The 13,138-nt window shown below is 51.1% G+C and overlaps 1 protein-coding gene across 3 annotated transcripts in view; it reads right to left on the bottom strand.

The window, feature by feature from the left end:
* The window catches only part of EVL (Enah/Vasp-like), a 143,057-nt gene that overhangs the window by 93,834 nt on the left and 36,085 nt on the right, over positions 1–13,138 (bottom strand). For 2 of the 3 annotated variants that reach the window (XM_070477843.1, XM_070477841.1), the window contains exon 1: positions 10,919–11,156. The exons of the other annotated variant lie outside the window; for it this stretch is intronic. In XM_070477843.1, coding sequence (XP_070333944.1) covers positions 10,919–10,941 — 23 coding nt within the window. In that variant the 5' untranslated portion in view covers positions 10,942–11,156. Of the gene's footprint in view, positions 1–10,918; positions 11,157–13,138 lie in introns of those variants that run through there. 3 annotated transcript variants of the gene reach the window in all.

Raw genomic sequence — 13,138 nt, forward strand, 5'->3', positions numbered from 1 at the left:
CAACCATGCGATATAGTCACTTACCAATGAAACATTACCTAAAGCACATACAGCCAGATACCTCCCAGACTTTGTTTTACAAAATTAGGGTCAGAATGATAAAAACAAGCATTGAATTTTTAGTTAGAAGACACAGATCAGATTTCCAGCTTTACGGATTAAGCGGATGTGTGAGAAAGGGATCTAACCTCTCTGAAATCTAGGTGCCCCTTAGATAAAACAGTAGAGATAATGCCGAGCTCCGAGGATTGCTGGGAAAATTAGAGAGGATGACAAAAGTGCCTGGAGTACAGCGGGCGCAACTGCACACGTGTTATCTTGTTTGCATTTAAATCCCGAAGAATCAGACGCTTTTCATTAAAACATATAAGGACTCTTTAAACTTCACTTGCATTTTTACTAGCTCAAACCCTTTTAACTCTCTACAGCTTTGAAAACCTACCACCTGGTCCTTTCAGGCCTTTCTCCTGATCGCCTGCCCATGCACAGCAGGGCCTGCTCCCCAGATTGAGGACCTCTCTCGAAATCCCAATCTCGCCTTCATGCTCAGAAGTGAACAGACGTCAAAAAGGCAGCAAATTGGCCTTTTTCCTGCCATTTCCCCTTCTCGGCCTATAACAATGACTGGCATATGGCAGGAGGTTTGAAATAAGTAATAAAATTGAGTAAATAAAAAGTGCGGAGAAGCCAGACTGCATCCACTCTGCTCAAGTGTGACAGATGGAACGAACAGGATACTGCTCTGCCTTCAAGTATCCTCAACCAAGTCAGGAAGATAAGAATGAGAAGCATGAGCTATTAGATTGGGTGCTCAATAGCCTGAGTGCTGCATGGGAGTTTAGTAAAAAAGGGAAAGTTTATCTGGGCCACAGTGGTCAGAAAAGGCCCTAAAGGAAGTGTGTGCAGTGCTGGGTTTTGAAGGGTTTTGTAGGAAGAAAACAATGGTTTTGCCAGGGACACAGTAAAGGGACAGAGTGGGTGATTAAACAGTTAATCCCACTAGGGAATCGTAAGTAGAGAAAAAGGTATGGGAGACCCTGTGAGTTAATGATCACTCAGGAAAGCAAGTCTGCTTACCCATCAAAGCAAGCAGGCTTGCTCAGCAACAAAACCATGCAACAGAATATTGAGACGTGCCCTAAACAGCAAATAACTGATGGAATGAGACCCACCTCCTTCCCCGGGAGGGGTCAGGAACTTAATGATTCCTGGGATATGCCCCTTGGCCCGCAGGAAGAAGGGAAAATATAAGGAAAGGGTGAGATGACACAGAAACCGGAGGTGGTTACCACCCTTCCGTGTATGTGACTGTCATTTTGCTCATGTCCATAATGCCATCGCAGTCCAGTCTGGCCATCGGGGGACAAGAAAATCCCCCGGCCGACGAGGAGGAGGAGCTGACGGTGGAAGTGTGGGGTCTACTCCAGAGTGAGGAAGAAGGTGGTCCTCTCCCCCTCCCCACTTTTGCTGTGATGATAAACCCCTGGCCCGCCCGCTTCTCTCTCACACAAGTGTCCTCCACTCACTGATAAACCCTTCCTTTCGCCGAATCCTCTCTGTGCGGAGCCAGAAGAACCTACAACACTCTCCTAAGTTCCAAAACACGCTCTGCAGCTTCAGTTTAGAGACAGGGAAGCTGAGCAGAACGTGCAGATCTGTGACTATATCTGTCTAAGGAGCAGAGGGAAGACTCCTGGGTGTCAGGGGTTAAAGGAGCGCGCGCAGTCAGGCCACAGAGGGCGGCAGCTGCAGAAGGAGCTGGACTGGCTGTGGACGGAGCTCGGTAAAGGACCGGCCCCCGAACACCAGGCCGTGTTCCTTGACTCTCCCATCTTTCTGTGAGGCAAGGCTGTGTTCACGGTTTTCAGCCAGGGTGGGGTGAGCTTCATTCACAACAGGGACCTGATGATCGTAACGCCCCAACAAAGACCAGGAAAACGGTTTTATCAAGAGCAGCACAGGGGATCTGCCTCCCTCCACCTTAGGACTCTCTACTGCCCTCACGCCTCGGTAAGTTGGTGGATAAGGAAAACACCCAATCTTCACTCTGGCTCCAAGGTTCATTTGACTGTGAAAGCATCCTCTCTCTAGGAAAAAGAATTTCACCCCTGAGCCCAAACATGCCTTTAAAGCATACAGTCTGCCTGGTGTCCTGTATATCCAACCACACAGTTTTACCCATCTCTCCCTTCTCCAGGGGATCTTCCCCACCCAGAGATCGAACCTGCAGGGTCTCCTGCGCCGCAGGCAGGTTCTTTACTGTCTGAGCTGCCGGCTCCACCGCACACAGGGAAACAGCAAGGACACAGCTTCTGAGGAGCAGGGAGCGGGCCCTGGAGGGACACCCACCTTCCCGCTCCAGGCTCTGTTTCCTTCAAGCCAGGGGTGCTCCAGGAGGCCCAGGGGTGCGCTCAGAGCTGGAAGAGCTCCCAGTGTCCGGCTTTCTCCTGGGCCTCCACATGTAAACACGGGCTGTCTCTGCTCTCTTCCAGCCCTTGTGCTGATGAAGACGGAGGCCGGGCTAGTCTCTAAGACACACAGCAGGATCAATCCTGGCGTCTGGCTGGCCCTGAACTGGTGGACTGGAGTGAAAACACTTCCTCTCTAACTGGGTTTGGGATGACTTCCTGACAGCCACATGACCAGTTACCACAGCCCACACAACCCACCAACCAGCAGAGGTCAGTTCCAGACTCAGGGTCGTGTCTGGACGAGCCACGCACACTCAAGACACATGGTTCAAGCTGTGGCCGCAGGCGCCAGGCGAACATGAAAGCACATGTTAAGAGCACCTGTGATTATCCAGGGCTCCTGATTTCCCCACGCTGCTGCATGGCCGTAATCTTGTTCTCTCTGAACCACTTCTATTTTCCAGGTGGACAAACTACATCCCAGTGAAGTTAAATGGCCTATCTAAGGTAACACAGTATCATCAAAACCTAGCGTCTGCTGGTGCCCGAGTTTGGGTTCTCCCCGAACTCAGCTAGGGCCGGGAAGCACTGGTGGGCTGGGAAAAACAAAACAAAACACGCGTGCGCGAGCTCCACTTCTGAGCACCGGGACGGGGCGGGTGTGAGGAGCGACCTGGGCTCCGTGCTTCCGTTTCTATGGCCCGCCCAGGAAGGGGCTGTTACGCAGGACCCCAGGTTTAGGTCTCCAGTGGCTTCTGCTGCCCGACAGAACCACCCCGGGAGGCACCCCACCACATCCAGGACCGCCCCTTCTGCTAGAACGGTGCCCTCCACCGAGCTCCCACCCTAACTCCCTCTGCCGCCCCCAGAAGGGAGCTCGCACCCTCAGCCTGTCGTGTCAGCTCGGCAGACAGCCACTGCTCGTCGGTCTCGGGGGATGCAGCGACGTGACCCGGGCTGGGGACGAGGGAGGCGGGCGCAGGGACAGCTCCGACACTTGGTGAGGGGCTCTGGCTGTGCTGTTATCATTAGCCAGAGAGCACGCAGGCCCAGTGTGTCAACTGCATGGAACTTCATTAATCTCTCAGCCCAGTGAATCTGGGCGTCAACCAAGCCAAGATCCAGGCTCTCGGCTGATTAGTCACATCACGGTCCGTTCACTGTGTCATAAACATTTCGGCAGCAAACAGGATTATCATCCAAGGACTGACTGCTGGCACTCTTGAGTCTGAGTGCCAAGGAGACGGGGGCATGAGAGGTGCTCCTCGTCCTCAGAAGGGTCAGAGCTCTTTCCTGACTCCTACGTGATTTCTAATCCAGGATGAGGGTCTGAATTAAATGCCCTCCTGCTTAAGGTAAATTAAAGGACTGAATTTATTGAATATCTACTAACTGCCAGTGTGCATGTGTGCTAAGTCGCTTCAGTCCTGTCCGCCTCTTTGTGACCCCATGGACTGTAGCCCGCCAGGCTCCTCTGTCCATGGGCTTCTCCAGGCAAGAGTACTGGAGTGGGTTGCGGTGCCCTCCTCCAGGAGATCTTCCCCACCCAGAGACTGAACCCGAGTCTCTTACGTCTCCTGTGCTGGCAGGCGGGTTCTTTACCACTAGGGCCACCTGGGAAGCCCGGTAAGTGCCAGGAGCCCTGCCAAATGCTTCATATAAATGATCTCATTTAATCAACACAGGCACTCTAGGAGGTAGGTAATACCCCCATCTTACAGACCAGCAAACTAAAGCAGGAAGAACTGAAGTAACCTGTGCAAAGTAACAAGTCAGCACTGCAAAACGTGTGGCTTCCCACAAGTTAAGACGCACACCCTGTAAAGGTGAAAAGACAGTGAACTTCAGGGCAGAGAGAAGTGACCATCGTGAGAAAGACAGCCAGACTGGGTTATTGCCCTGAAAAGAATGAGGAAAAGCCTTCTCCTCAGGTTTCATCAGCCACCACCGGGCTAAGAGCACAGCGCTTTGGCTTCCAGGCCTCAGCTCCTGCAGGGCTGCCAGCAGTCCCTCCTTTCCTTCCACCGCCTCCCCTCCAAATCCGACGCTGCTCTAAGACGTGCTCCGAGAGACGCCTCCTCCTGCAAGTCTCCCTAGTGTTCACGGCGGCAAAACCTCACCTTGTCCTATCTGAAGCCGTCTGGAATCTCTCCTGGTTTTCCCTGGGTTCATTTTGTCTTTGGCTACCCTCACCCGATGCTTTTGGTGTTGGTTCAGTACCTTCCCAGGACTCAGGATGACACAGATTTGCATCTTCTACTCAATAACCTCAGACAGGCAGATGACACCACCCTTATGGGAGAAAGCAAAGAGGAATTGAAGAGCCTCTTGATGAAGGTGAAAGAGGAAAGTGAAAAGACTGTCTTAAAATTCAACATTCAAAAAATTAAGATCATGGCATCCGGTCCCATCACTTCATGGCAAATAGATGGGAAAACAATGGAAACAGTGAGATACTTTATTTTCTTGGGCTCCAAAATCATTGCAGATGGTGACTGCAGCTGTGAAATTAGAAGACATTTGCTCCTTGGTAGAAAAGCTATGACCAATCTAGGCAGTATATTAAAAAGCAGAGACATTACCTTACCAACAGCAGAGACATTACCTTACCAACAAAGGTCTGTCTAGTCAGAGCTATGGTTTTTCCAGTAGTCATGCATGGATGTGACAGCTGACCATAAAGAAGGCTGAGCGTCAAAGAATTGATGCTTTTGAACTGCAGTTTTAGAGAATACTCTTGGGAGTCCCTTGGACTGCAAGGAGATCAAACCAGTCAATCCTAAAGGAAATCAGTCCTGAATACTCATTGGAAGGACTGATGCGGAAGCTCCAATATTTGATCACCTAATGTGAAGAGCTGATTCATTAGAAAAGACCCTGATGCTGGGAAAGATTGAAGGCAGGAGGAGAAGGGGACAACAGAGGATGAGGTGGTTGGATGGCATCACCGACTCAATGGACATGAGTTTGAGCAAGCTCTGGGGGATAGTGAAGGACAGGGAAGCCTGGCGTGCTGTTGTCCATGGGGTCAGGACATGACTGAGTGACTCAACAACAACAACTGATGTTTAGCAAGTGGTTTGTAGGTGAACAGTTATCCTAACAGCAAAAAGGCCCTCCCGCCTCCAACAAGGCACCACACAGGTCTCTGAACCTACACAGCTGGAGACTCTTTTGCAATCCTCCTAAGTAACTGGCAAGTCACACAGACCCACAGCTCCTTCCTCTGGGTCATGAGTGCAGTTAAATCTTTCCTCTAATTCAGTTTTATTTTGTTGTTTTCCATATAAGAGACCACAATGCTAAGCAAAGAGAAACGGGGGACGGAAACAGTTTTATAAAGCAGAAACTTAACCAGGTAACGTTCAAAAGTACAAGCATTTATCACAGTGTTTTACAATTTACACACTGCTTTCCAGTATGTTACCCTCAGAACAGCCCTCTTTCTCTCTGTGAGGTAGTTAAGAGATGAGATGGAGTGACTTTCGCAAGGTCTCGGCTTTTACATTCACATTGTATGGACTGGACTGGAGTTTGGTTCCACAACACCGTTTCTCTTTGAGTGAAACTCAGCAACTGTGACATTTATTTAACAATGGAGAATAGGCCGGCATTTTTTACATGTATCTGTGTTGCCATCCTACAGCTAAATTATTTGTCACCCAAAATGACTTTTGCTTGTGGCTAGTCAGACCAGCAGCAGGTGAAGCTGTCAAATCAGTGAGACTTGTCTGTCCTTTCATCTCTGCTGCGCTCCTCTTCCGTCCCTCCGCCTCACTGTCTCCCCACATCCTCCAACCAGGCGCCCCCACCGCCCCCTACTAGGGGCCTGTGTGCTGGGAGGCCCCGGGGGTCGGACAGCACCCCCCCCCCCCCAGTTAGAGACTATGACTTCATTCCGTTAAAGTTCCTCTAATGAAGTCCTGGGGCTTCCCGGGTGGCTCAGTGGTAAAGAATCCGCCTGCCAATGCAGGAGACGCAGGTTCGACCCCTGGTTCGGGAAGATCCCCTAGAGGAGGAAATGGCAACCCGCTCGGGTATTCTCACCTGGAGGATCCCCATGGACAGAGGGGCTGGCGGGCTACAGCCCACGGGGTCGCCAAGAGTCGGACAGAACTAGCACCTGAGCACACAGAAGACCTCCGAGAGCGGGTTCTGGGCTAACAGCCGGTGGTGCGGTGAGATGACTGAGATACGCCTCCTGGCCTCGGAGCGCTCATACTTCAGCAGGGGAGAGAGACGGGGAAGAAACCGTCACAGTTACACTGTAGTAAGCACCTCACAGATACGTGAGGAGCAGCCAGGAGCTGGGGAGCTGGGAGGTTGGCTCAAGGGTCAGTCGGTTCTGCCCTACGAGCGACCCTCTGCTCCTCTTCTGTCCCCCACCCTCCCACACCTGGGCAGCTGAGCCGAGCGCCTGGAGCTACCACGGGCTCTGGACTCAGAGGAGGGACTCAGCAGGGCTGTGCTGGCTGGGAGACACAAGGTCACTTCACGGGATGGCGTTCTCGGCGCAGGGCAGCTGAGAAAGGACTGAAGTGACACTGGCTAGACCCCCACAGCCGGGTGGCTTCAGGCAACCTCTCTGAGCTCTGCTCTCACCCCTCATTCACTGAGCAAACGCTGTTTCTGCGCTGGAGGTATGTGTTTTGGGACTGTCTGTGTCCCCACAGAATGACACTCGGGTTCAAGTTACGAGGGGCAAAGCAGCTAGTGGCGTCTGGTGCACCGTAGGTATGAGATGATCTAGCTTCTCCACTGCCCCCTCCCCTGCCCAGCACCGACTCAGTGGACGTGAGCCTGAACAAGCTCCGGCAGACAGTGAAGGACAGGGAAGCCTGACAGGCTGCAGTCCGTGGGCTTGCAGAGCTGGGCATGACGTAGCGACTGAACAACAACAGTGTGAAAGTCGCTGTGCCTAAATTCTCGTTTCTTCAAGAGACTGCAGGACCCTAGGCAACGAGAGGCCCTGAGCTGGCATGGGCTCTGGACACCGGGCCGTCTCTTGGTTCGTGAACTTCAGGGCTTCCCGATACCACTCATTTTAATTCATTTCAACATTCCAGTGAAAGGGCAAGAAAAGCTGTAACACTTCCTAAGACTAGATGTAAACCTGAATTGTCAAAGAACGAGTCTGACTTTGAATCCCATCCTTCCATAATAATGTTTTATTTAAAAATAAAACACAACAGACCCAAAATAGTAACTTCCCATTTGCATGTGATTGACACATTCCAACTGTGGATTATAAACCCTGGAGTTGGGACTGGAAATAAACCACAACAAGGAGCAGGGATTCTGAGAAACAGGGGCTTCTGATTTGGGTTCCATTCTCATTTGGGGGACCATGAAACTGAAAGTCACATTTCAGACTCCTTCTTCTGGGGTTGGTAAGGGCAGGCAGTCCCTGCTCAGGATCTAGGGATGGAAGAAAACCAGACAGTGTTTTGCAAAGCCGTCTCCAGAGGGGCTCAGAGGACAGTCTCTGCGGGGTGTGGGGACAGGTAAATGCTGACTTAAACTATTACTTCAGTACATGTCTCACCTACGAAGTTCTTTTTTTTTCAGAAGCAAAAACTCAAATGCAGTGTGTCTCCCAGCACAGCCAGCTAGAGCGGCTTGCCTGATGTGAGGACAACATGGTCTCGCAGCCAGGGGAAGGCAGGGCAAGCCCCTCAGCCGCAGGGAAATGCTGGCCCAGCCTCACGTCTCCATGTCCCTGCAGCCCTCCAGGTTTGCACCCTGGCCCTGGGGAGTCCTGACCATTGTCGCCACGGTCTAGAGTGAGGTCATGGCAGAGATTCCTTGTGAAATGAGGTCGGAGTTCTCTGGCGCTTCATCAAGTGTGCTGAGGACACTTCTCATTTTTCTCAGGCGGTCAGATGTCCACTTTTCGACACGCTCTTCTGAACCAGCACCAGCAGGCACTCAGCAGGCATCCCAGGCTGGCACCAAGCTAGCCAGAGAGCTTGCTTGCTTTATCATCTGTCTTAAGTCCTCCTGAAAATGACTGTGTCCACCACTTACTAAGGCCTTACTGTTTCTCCAGCAGGCTTAGGCCCTAAGGAATCAAACTTAGAAGCAGCCAGGATTGACAGACTGGATTAGAACTCATGGTCCAGTAGGGAAACAGGGCACGTAAATGTGTCTGTCAACCAGACTTCCTGTTCAAATGAACGTGGCCTTGGCGTTCTCAGAGCTAGGTGTGTGTATGGAGGGCTGTGTCCACAGATAACCTGATGGCATCCCCCACGGTCCTCTCCTCCTTTTACACTCATCATGGCAGCACCAGAAGCACAGACCAAGCTTCATGGGTGCTCAGCCCAGAGTTCCTTCCCACTGTTTTCAGACCTCCCAGGGAGAAGGGCAGCTGAGATCGCGCGGCCCGAGTGTGACCTCCCCATGAGTGCCTCTGTCCCCACCCCACCCCACCCACCTGCCTGTACCTGAACTGCTGTTTCTAATTCCAGCTGTACCTCCGACTTCCTATCTCAATGACAGTCTGTCTGCTTTCCCTAAGCCAATGGTTCTCAAAGTATGGTCCCTAGAAAACCTGAGAACTTGCTGGATGCACACAAGTCCTCAGGCCCCACCCCAGACCTACTAGCTCTGAAACTCTGGGGTGGGTTTTTGTGAGTCCTCTGGGTGAATCTGTTGCATGCTACAGCTCGAGAACCAAGCTGACTTAAACTAAAAAGCTAAGTGAGCTCCTCTTGAGCACTGAGCCCCACCATGATGCCCTGGACCCCACACAAGTCCCCTGACTACAAAAGAAAGCCATCTATCTGGCCCCATGCAGCTGTCACAAAATGCAACCATGCTCAGCAAAACTCTTCAGGGCCGGCTGAAGCCAAAGGTTGAAGCAGGGCTACAAACCTCCCTCTTCTGCTCCATCTTCCAACTCCTCAGCTCGGCAGAGCGGTGGCCTTTAACTGGAGCCCTCCCAACTCGTCAGACCCGCTCTAGGACCAGGCACCACCGCAGTGGGGGTGGGTCTCATGATCCCTCTGTTCTCCCTCCGAAAGGCAAGGAAAGGCGCCACATCTGCTCAAGGCCAGAGCCAGGGTTTACTCCATCTAGAACCAGTGCTAGCCATAAAACATGAACCTCACCCTTGTACTACTTTCTACAATTTACGACGCTCTTCCTAATTCTCACCAGGATCAGGAAGCCTGGACTAGAACCTGGGACTCTCAACTCATTCCCAATGACCTGTCAACTCTTACCTGCCAGGCATTAAATAAATTCCTGTTGGTTACCTAACAGAGCTACCATGAGCAGTAAGTTCTGGTCACGGTGTCACCTCATGTCATCAGAACATGGAAAGAATGCTCTCTGCACAAACCCTGTCCATTAGAAATAACGCAGAGGCACGCTCTTAAACAAAGGACAACTTCCTGGATGCAAAGCCCCAAGTTTACAGAAAGGGCGGGAACAACCTCTGTAGCCCTGCTTTTCCTTACAGAACGCTGAAGAGTCTCTTGTCCTCTCCCTTGATTTTGATGAAAAGGTCTCCAGTTTCCTCTTACAAGCCATGAGAGGTGGTAATTCTATTCTTATTTTAATATCTACTACAGCTACGTTTGGAGGGAATAAAAAAGGCCTGTGGAGGTTGCCACACATTCACTCTCTGCCCGTCAAGATGGTATTTATGTTCAGTTCTAAATACACAGAAATTCCATCTGAGAAATGAGAAGCTGTCAGAGGTGAGACACAGACACGCTGTCCTCCATATGCTCTGAAGAGGTGGAGGCCCGCACCAGAACGAGCAGGGAACCCCCCTCATCCCACCTCCTTTAGCCTCATTTCTGAGAAACTCTCTTTTCTGGAGCCCTCTCCCCACATTCATACCAGGGACAGATTCCCAGAGGAGAGATGAAAGAAAGAGAGGGAATAAGATTCACAAAAGACTCTAATTTGGAGCATTCATAATTACAGCAGCTGAAAAGCTTACGAAAGCAAAGAAGGAGCCTGTTCACGAAACACCATGGGGGCGCTTGCCAGAAAACTGCCCAGCCGCAACGAGACCACCGTCCACAATGAGCAAAATCAGAGCCGAGATCAAATCGCGACCCAGCAGACACACTTGCAGGGTTTCCACCTTCATCGCTGCAATTACGATTTTTTTAAAGAGCTGTAAGGCTCCAGGAGTTTGACAAAGGAAGAAAAACAAAAGGCAGCAAGAGGCTCCATCTGGATAAGCAGTTCCTAGTCGGTATTCAGAACTCCACACCAGCACCAGCACAGCTCAGATGAAGCGCAAGGTGGGGTCCTCGCCACCTTCACACACCATCAAACCGATTACCACGCTGCCTGGGTGCCTGCAGTCGACACCCTGGACCGGCACCGCCTCCGCACTCCCACCCCCACGACCGGGAGAAACCCCACCGTGGAAAAGAACCCTTCTTTTGTGAGGACCAGCCGGAGCCTGAGCTGTCATTACACAGCAAAAACCTAGCGAGAACAAAAACCCAGCGGCAGGCTGATGGAGAAAACCCAGGACATACCTGAATTCTTCAAATGCAAACATGACCTAGTCGGAGACGATTTCCTCAGACTGTCTGGGGGCCTTTCTGGTTCGGAGGACCACCATTGAGTCAGTCAGATGGTGCAAAGGTGCAGGACAGAGAGGCGGGGTTTGCACACCCCCCAATATTCTGAAGTGAAAGGCTTTCTGCAGACAGGGGCCTGCAGCCTCCAGCTCCGCCAGCTGCTGACGAGCGGAGCTAACAGGGGAGGCAGCTAAGGACCATGTGATCATTCCAGCAAGTCTGATTAATGCAGTGAGCACCGAGGCTCCAGGCTGGGAGCTGGATTAGCCGCGAGAAACAAGTGGAACCCCGGGCACGCCTGGGATCCTGCGGGAATCACAGAACACGCACGCCCCCACCAAACTGTATGGGGCCGGGGCGGGGGCCGGGGAGCCAGAGCTTAACAGAATGAGAGTGAGCCCTGCTCCCCTGAGCCCAGCCCGCTCACCTCACCCGCCCGTGGCCACTGCTGTGCTCAGGTTCAGATGTGAGGACCACCGTGGGCAGCGAACTTAGTGGAGACGGATCTTGGGCTACGTTTTACTGAAAACTCTTCAGGACTCTGTATTTCACCCTTCCACTATGAAAACATTCTTTTAGCACAAACACAGAGGCCGCTGTGGAATCCCAGGAGTCATGGTTTCTGGCCAGCGCTCTGTCACGAGCATCACCCTGTAGGTCAGCCGTGAAGTGTGACTTCATTTTTCTCAGTCCTTGTTTACTGAGTATTTATCTCAGTATTTGTTTCCATACATAATATGGACCAGGCTTCAATTCCTTGAAGTACAAAAGCTGCTGTAACAGTTTCAGAACAGAAGTTAAGAAAAAGGAAACGCGATGTCAGCCAAAGAAAGAGGAATGTTTACTGGAGGGCAGGGCCGGAGCTGCTGAGATCTGGCACGTGAGCGAAGGCTGTGTTCTGAAACTCGCCATCAAGGAGACGCGTCAACATTTGCAGATCTTTATAAAACAAGGAAGACAGATCTCAAATGAAAACTTGAGTCACTCCTGATGGTCTCTCTCCCTCACAGCACAGACAGAATCAGGCGCCAGCTCTGACCCTGCCCAGGAAGGTTTCTCGGGGTCGGACCTCCCTGCTGGCAGCCCGGCTGCTTCAGCCCTCCCCCTCAGCTCCCCACTCCCCCCTCACGTTAGTGACTGGTCTTCCTCGGTCCGTCCCTTCTCTAACCATCTGCCAGAGCCACTTTTCTTAGTCTGACTTTGCTGTTGTTCTTGTTCGGTCACTGACTCTTTGTAACCCCTCAGACTGCAGCACGCCAGGCTTCCCTGTCCACCACCATCTCCTGGAGTTTGCTCAGATTCACGTCCACTGAGTGGGTGATGCTATCCGACCATCTCATCTTCTGCTGCCCCCTTCTCCTCCTGTCTTCAGTCTTTCCCAGCATCAGGGTCTTCTCTAACAAGTCGGCTCTTCACATAAGGCCAAAGTATTGGAGCTTCAGCTTCAGCATCAGTCCTTTCAATGATTCCTTTAGGATTGACTGGTTTGATCTCCTTGCAATTCACAGGATTCTCAAGAGTTTTCTCCAGCACCACAGTTCAAAAGCATCAATTCTTTGGTGCTCAGCCTTCTCTATGGTTCAACTCTCACATCTGTGCATGACTACTAGGAAAACAACAGCTTTGACTATATGGACCTTTGTTGAAAAAGTGATGTCTCTGCTTTTTAATATGCTGTATAGGTTTGTCATAGCTTTCCTTCCAAGGAGCAAGTGTCTTTTAATTTCATGGCTGCAGTCACCATATGCAGTGATTTAAGTCCAAGAGAATAAAATCTATTACTACTTCCATTTCCCCACATATTTCCCATGAAGTGATGGGACCAGATTCCATGATCTCAAGTTTTCTGAATGTTGAGTTTTAGGGCAGCTTTTTCTCTCTCCTCTTTCACCTTCATCAAGAGGCTCTTTAGTTCCTCTTCACTTTGTGCCATTAGAGTGGTATTGCTTGCATACCTGAGGTTGTTGATATTTCTCCTGGCAATCTGGATTCCAGCTTGTGATTCATCCAGCCCAGCATCTCACAAGATGTACTCTGCAATATAAGTTAAATAAGCAGAGTGACAATATACAGCCTCGTCATACTCCTTTCCCAATTTGGAGCCACTCGGTTGTTCTAGGTCCAGTTCTAACTGTTGTTGTTTCTTGACCTGCATACAGGTCTCTCAGGAGACAA

The sequence above is a fragment of the Odocoileus virginianus genome, chromosome 16 (genome assembly GCF_023699985.2).
Source record: "Odocoileus virginianus isolate 20LAN1187 ecotype Illinois chromosome 16, Ovbor_1.2, whole genome shotgun sequence".
Classification (NCBI taxonomy): domain Eukaryota; kingdom Metazoa; phylum Chordata; class Mammalia; order Artiodactyla; family Cervidae; genus Odocoileus; species Odocoileus virginianus.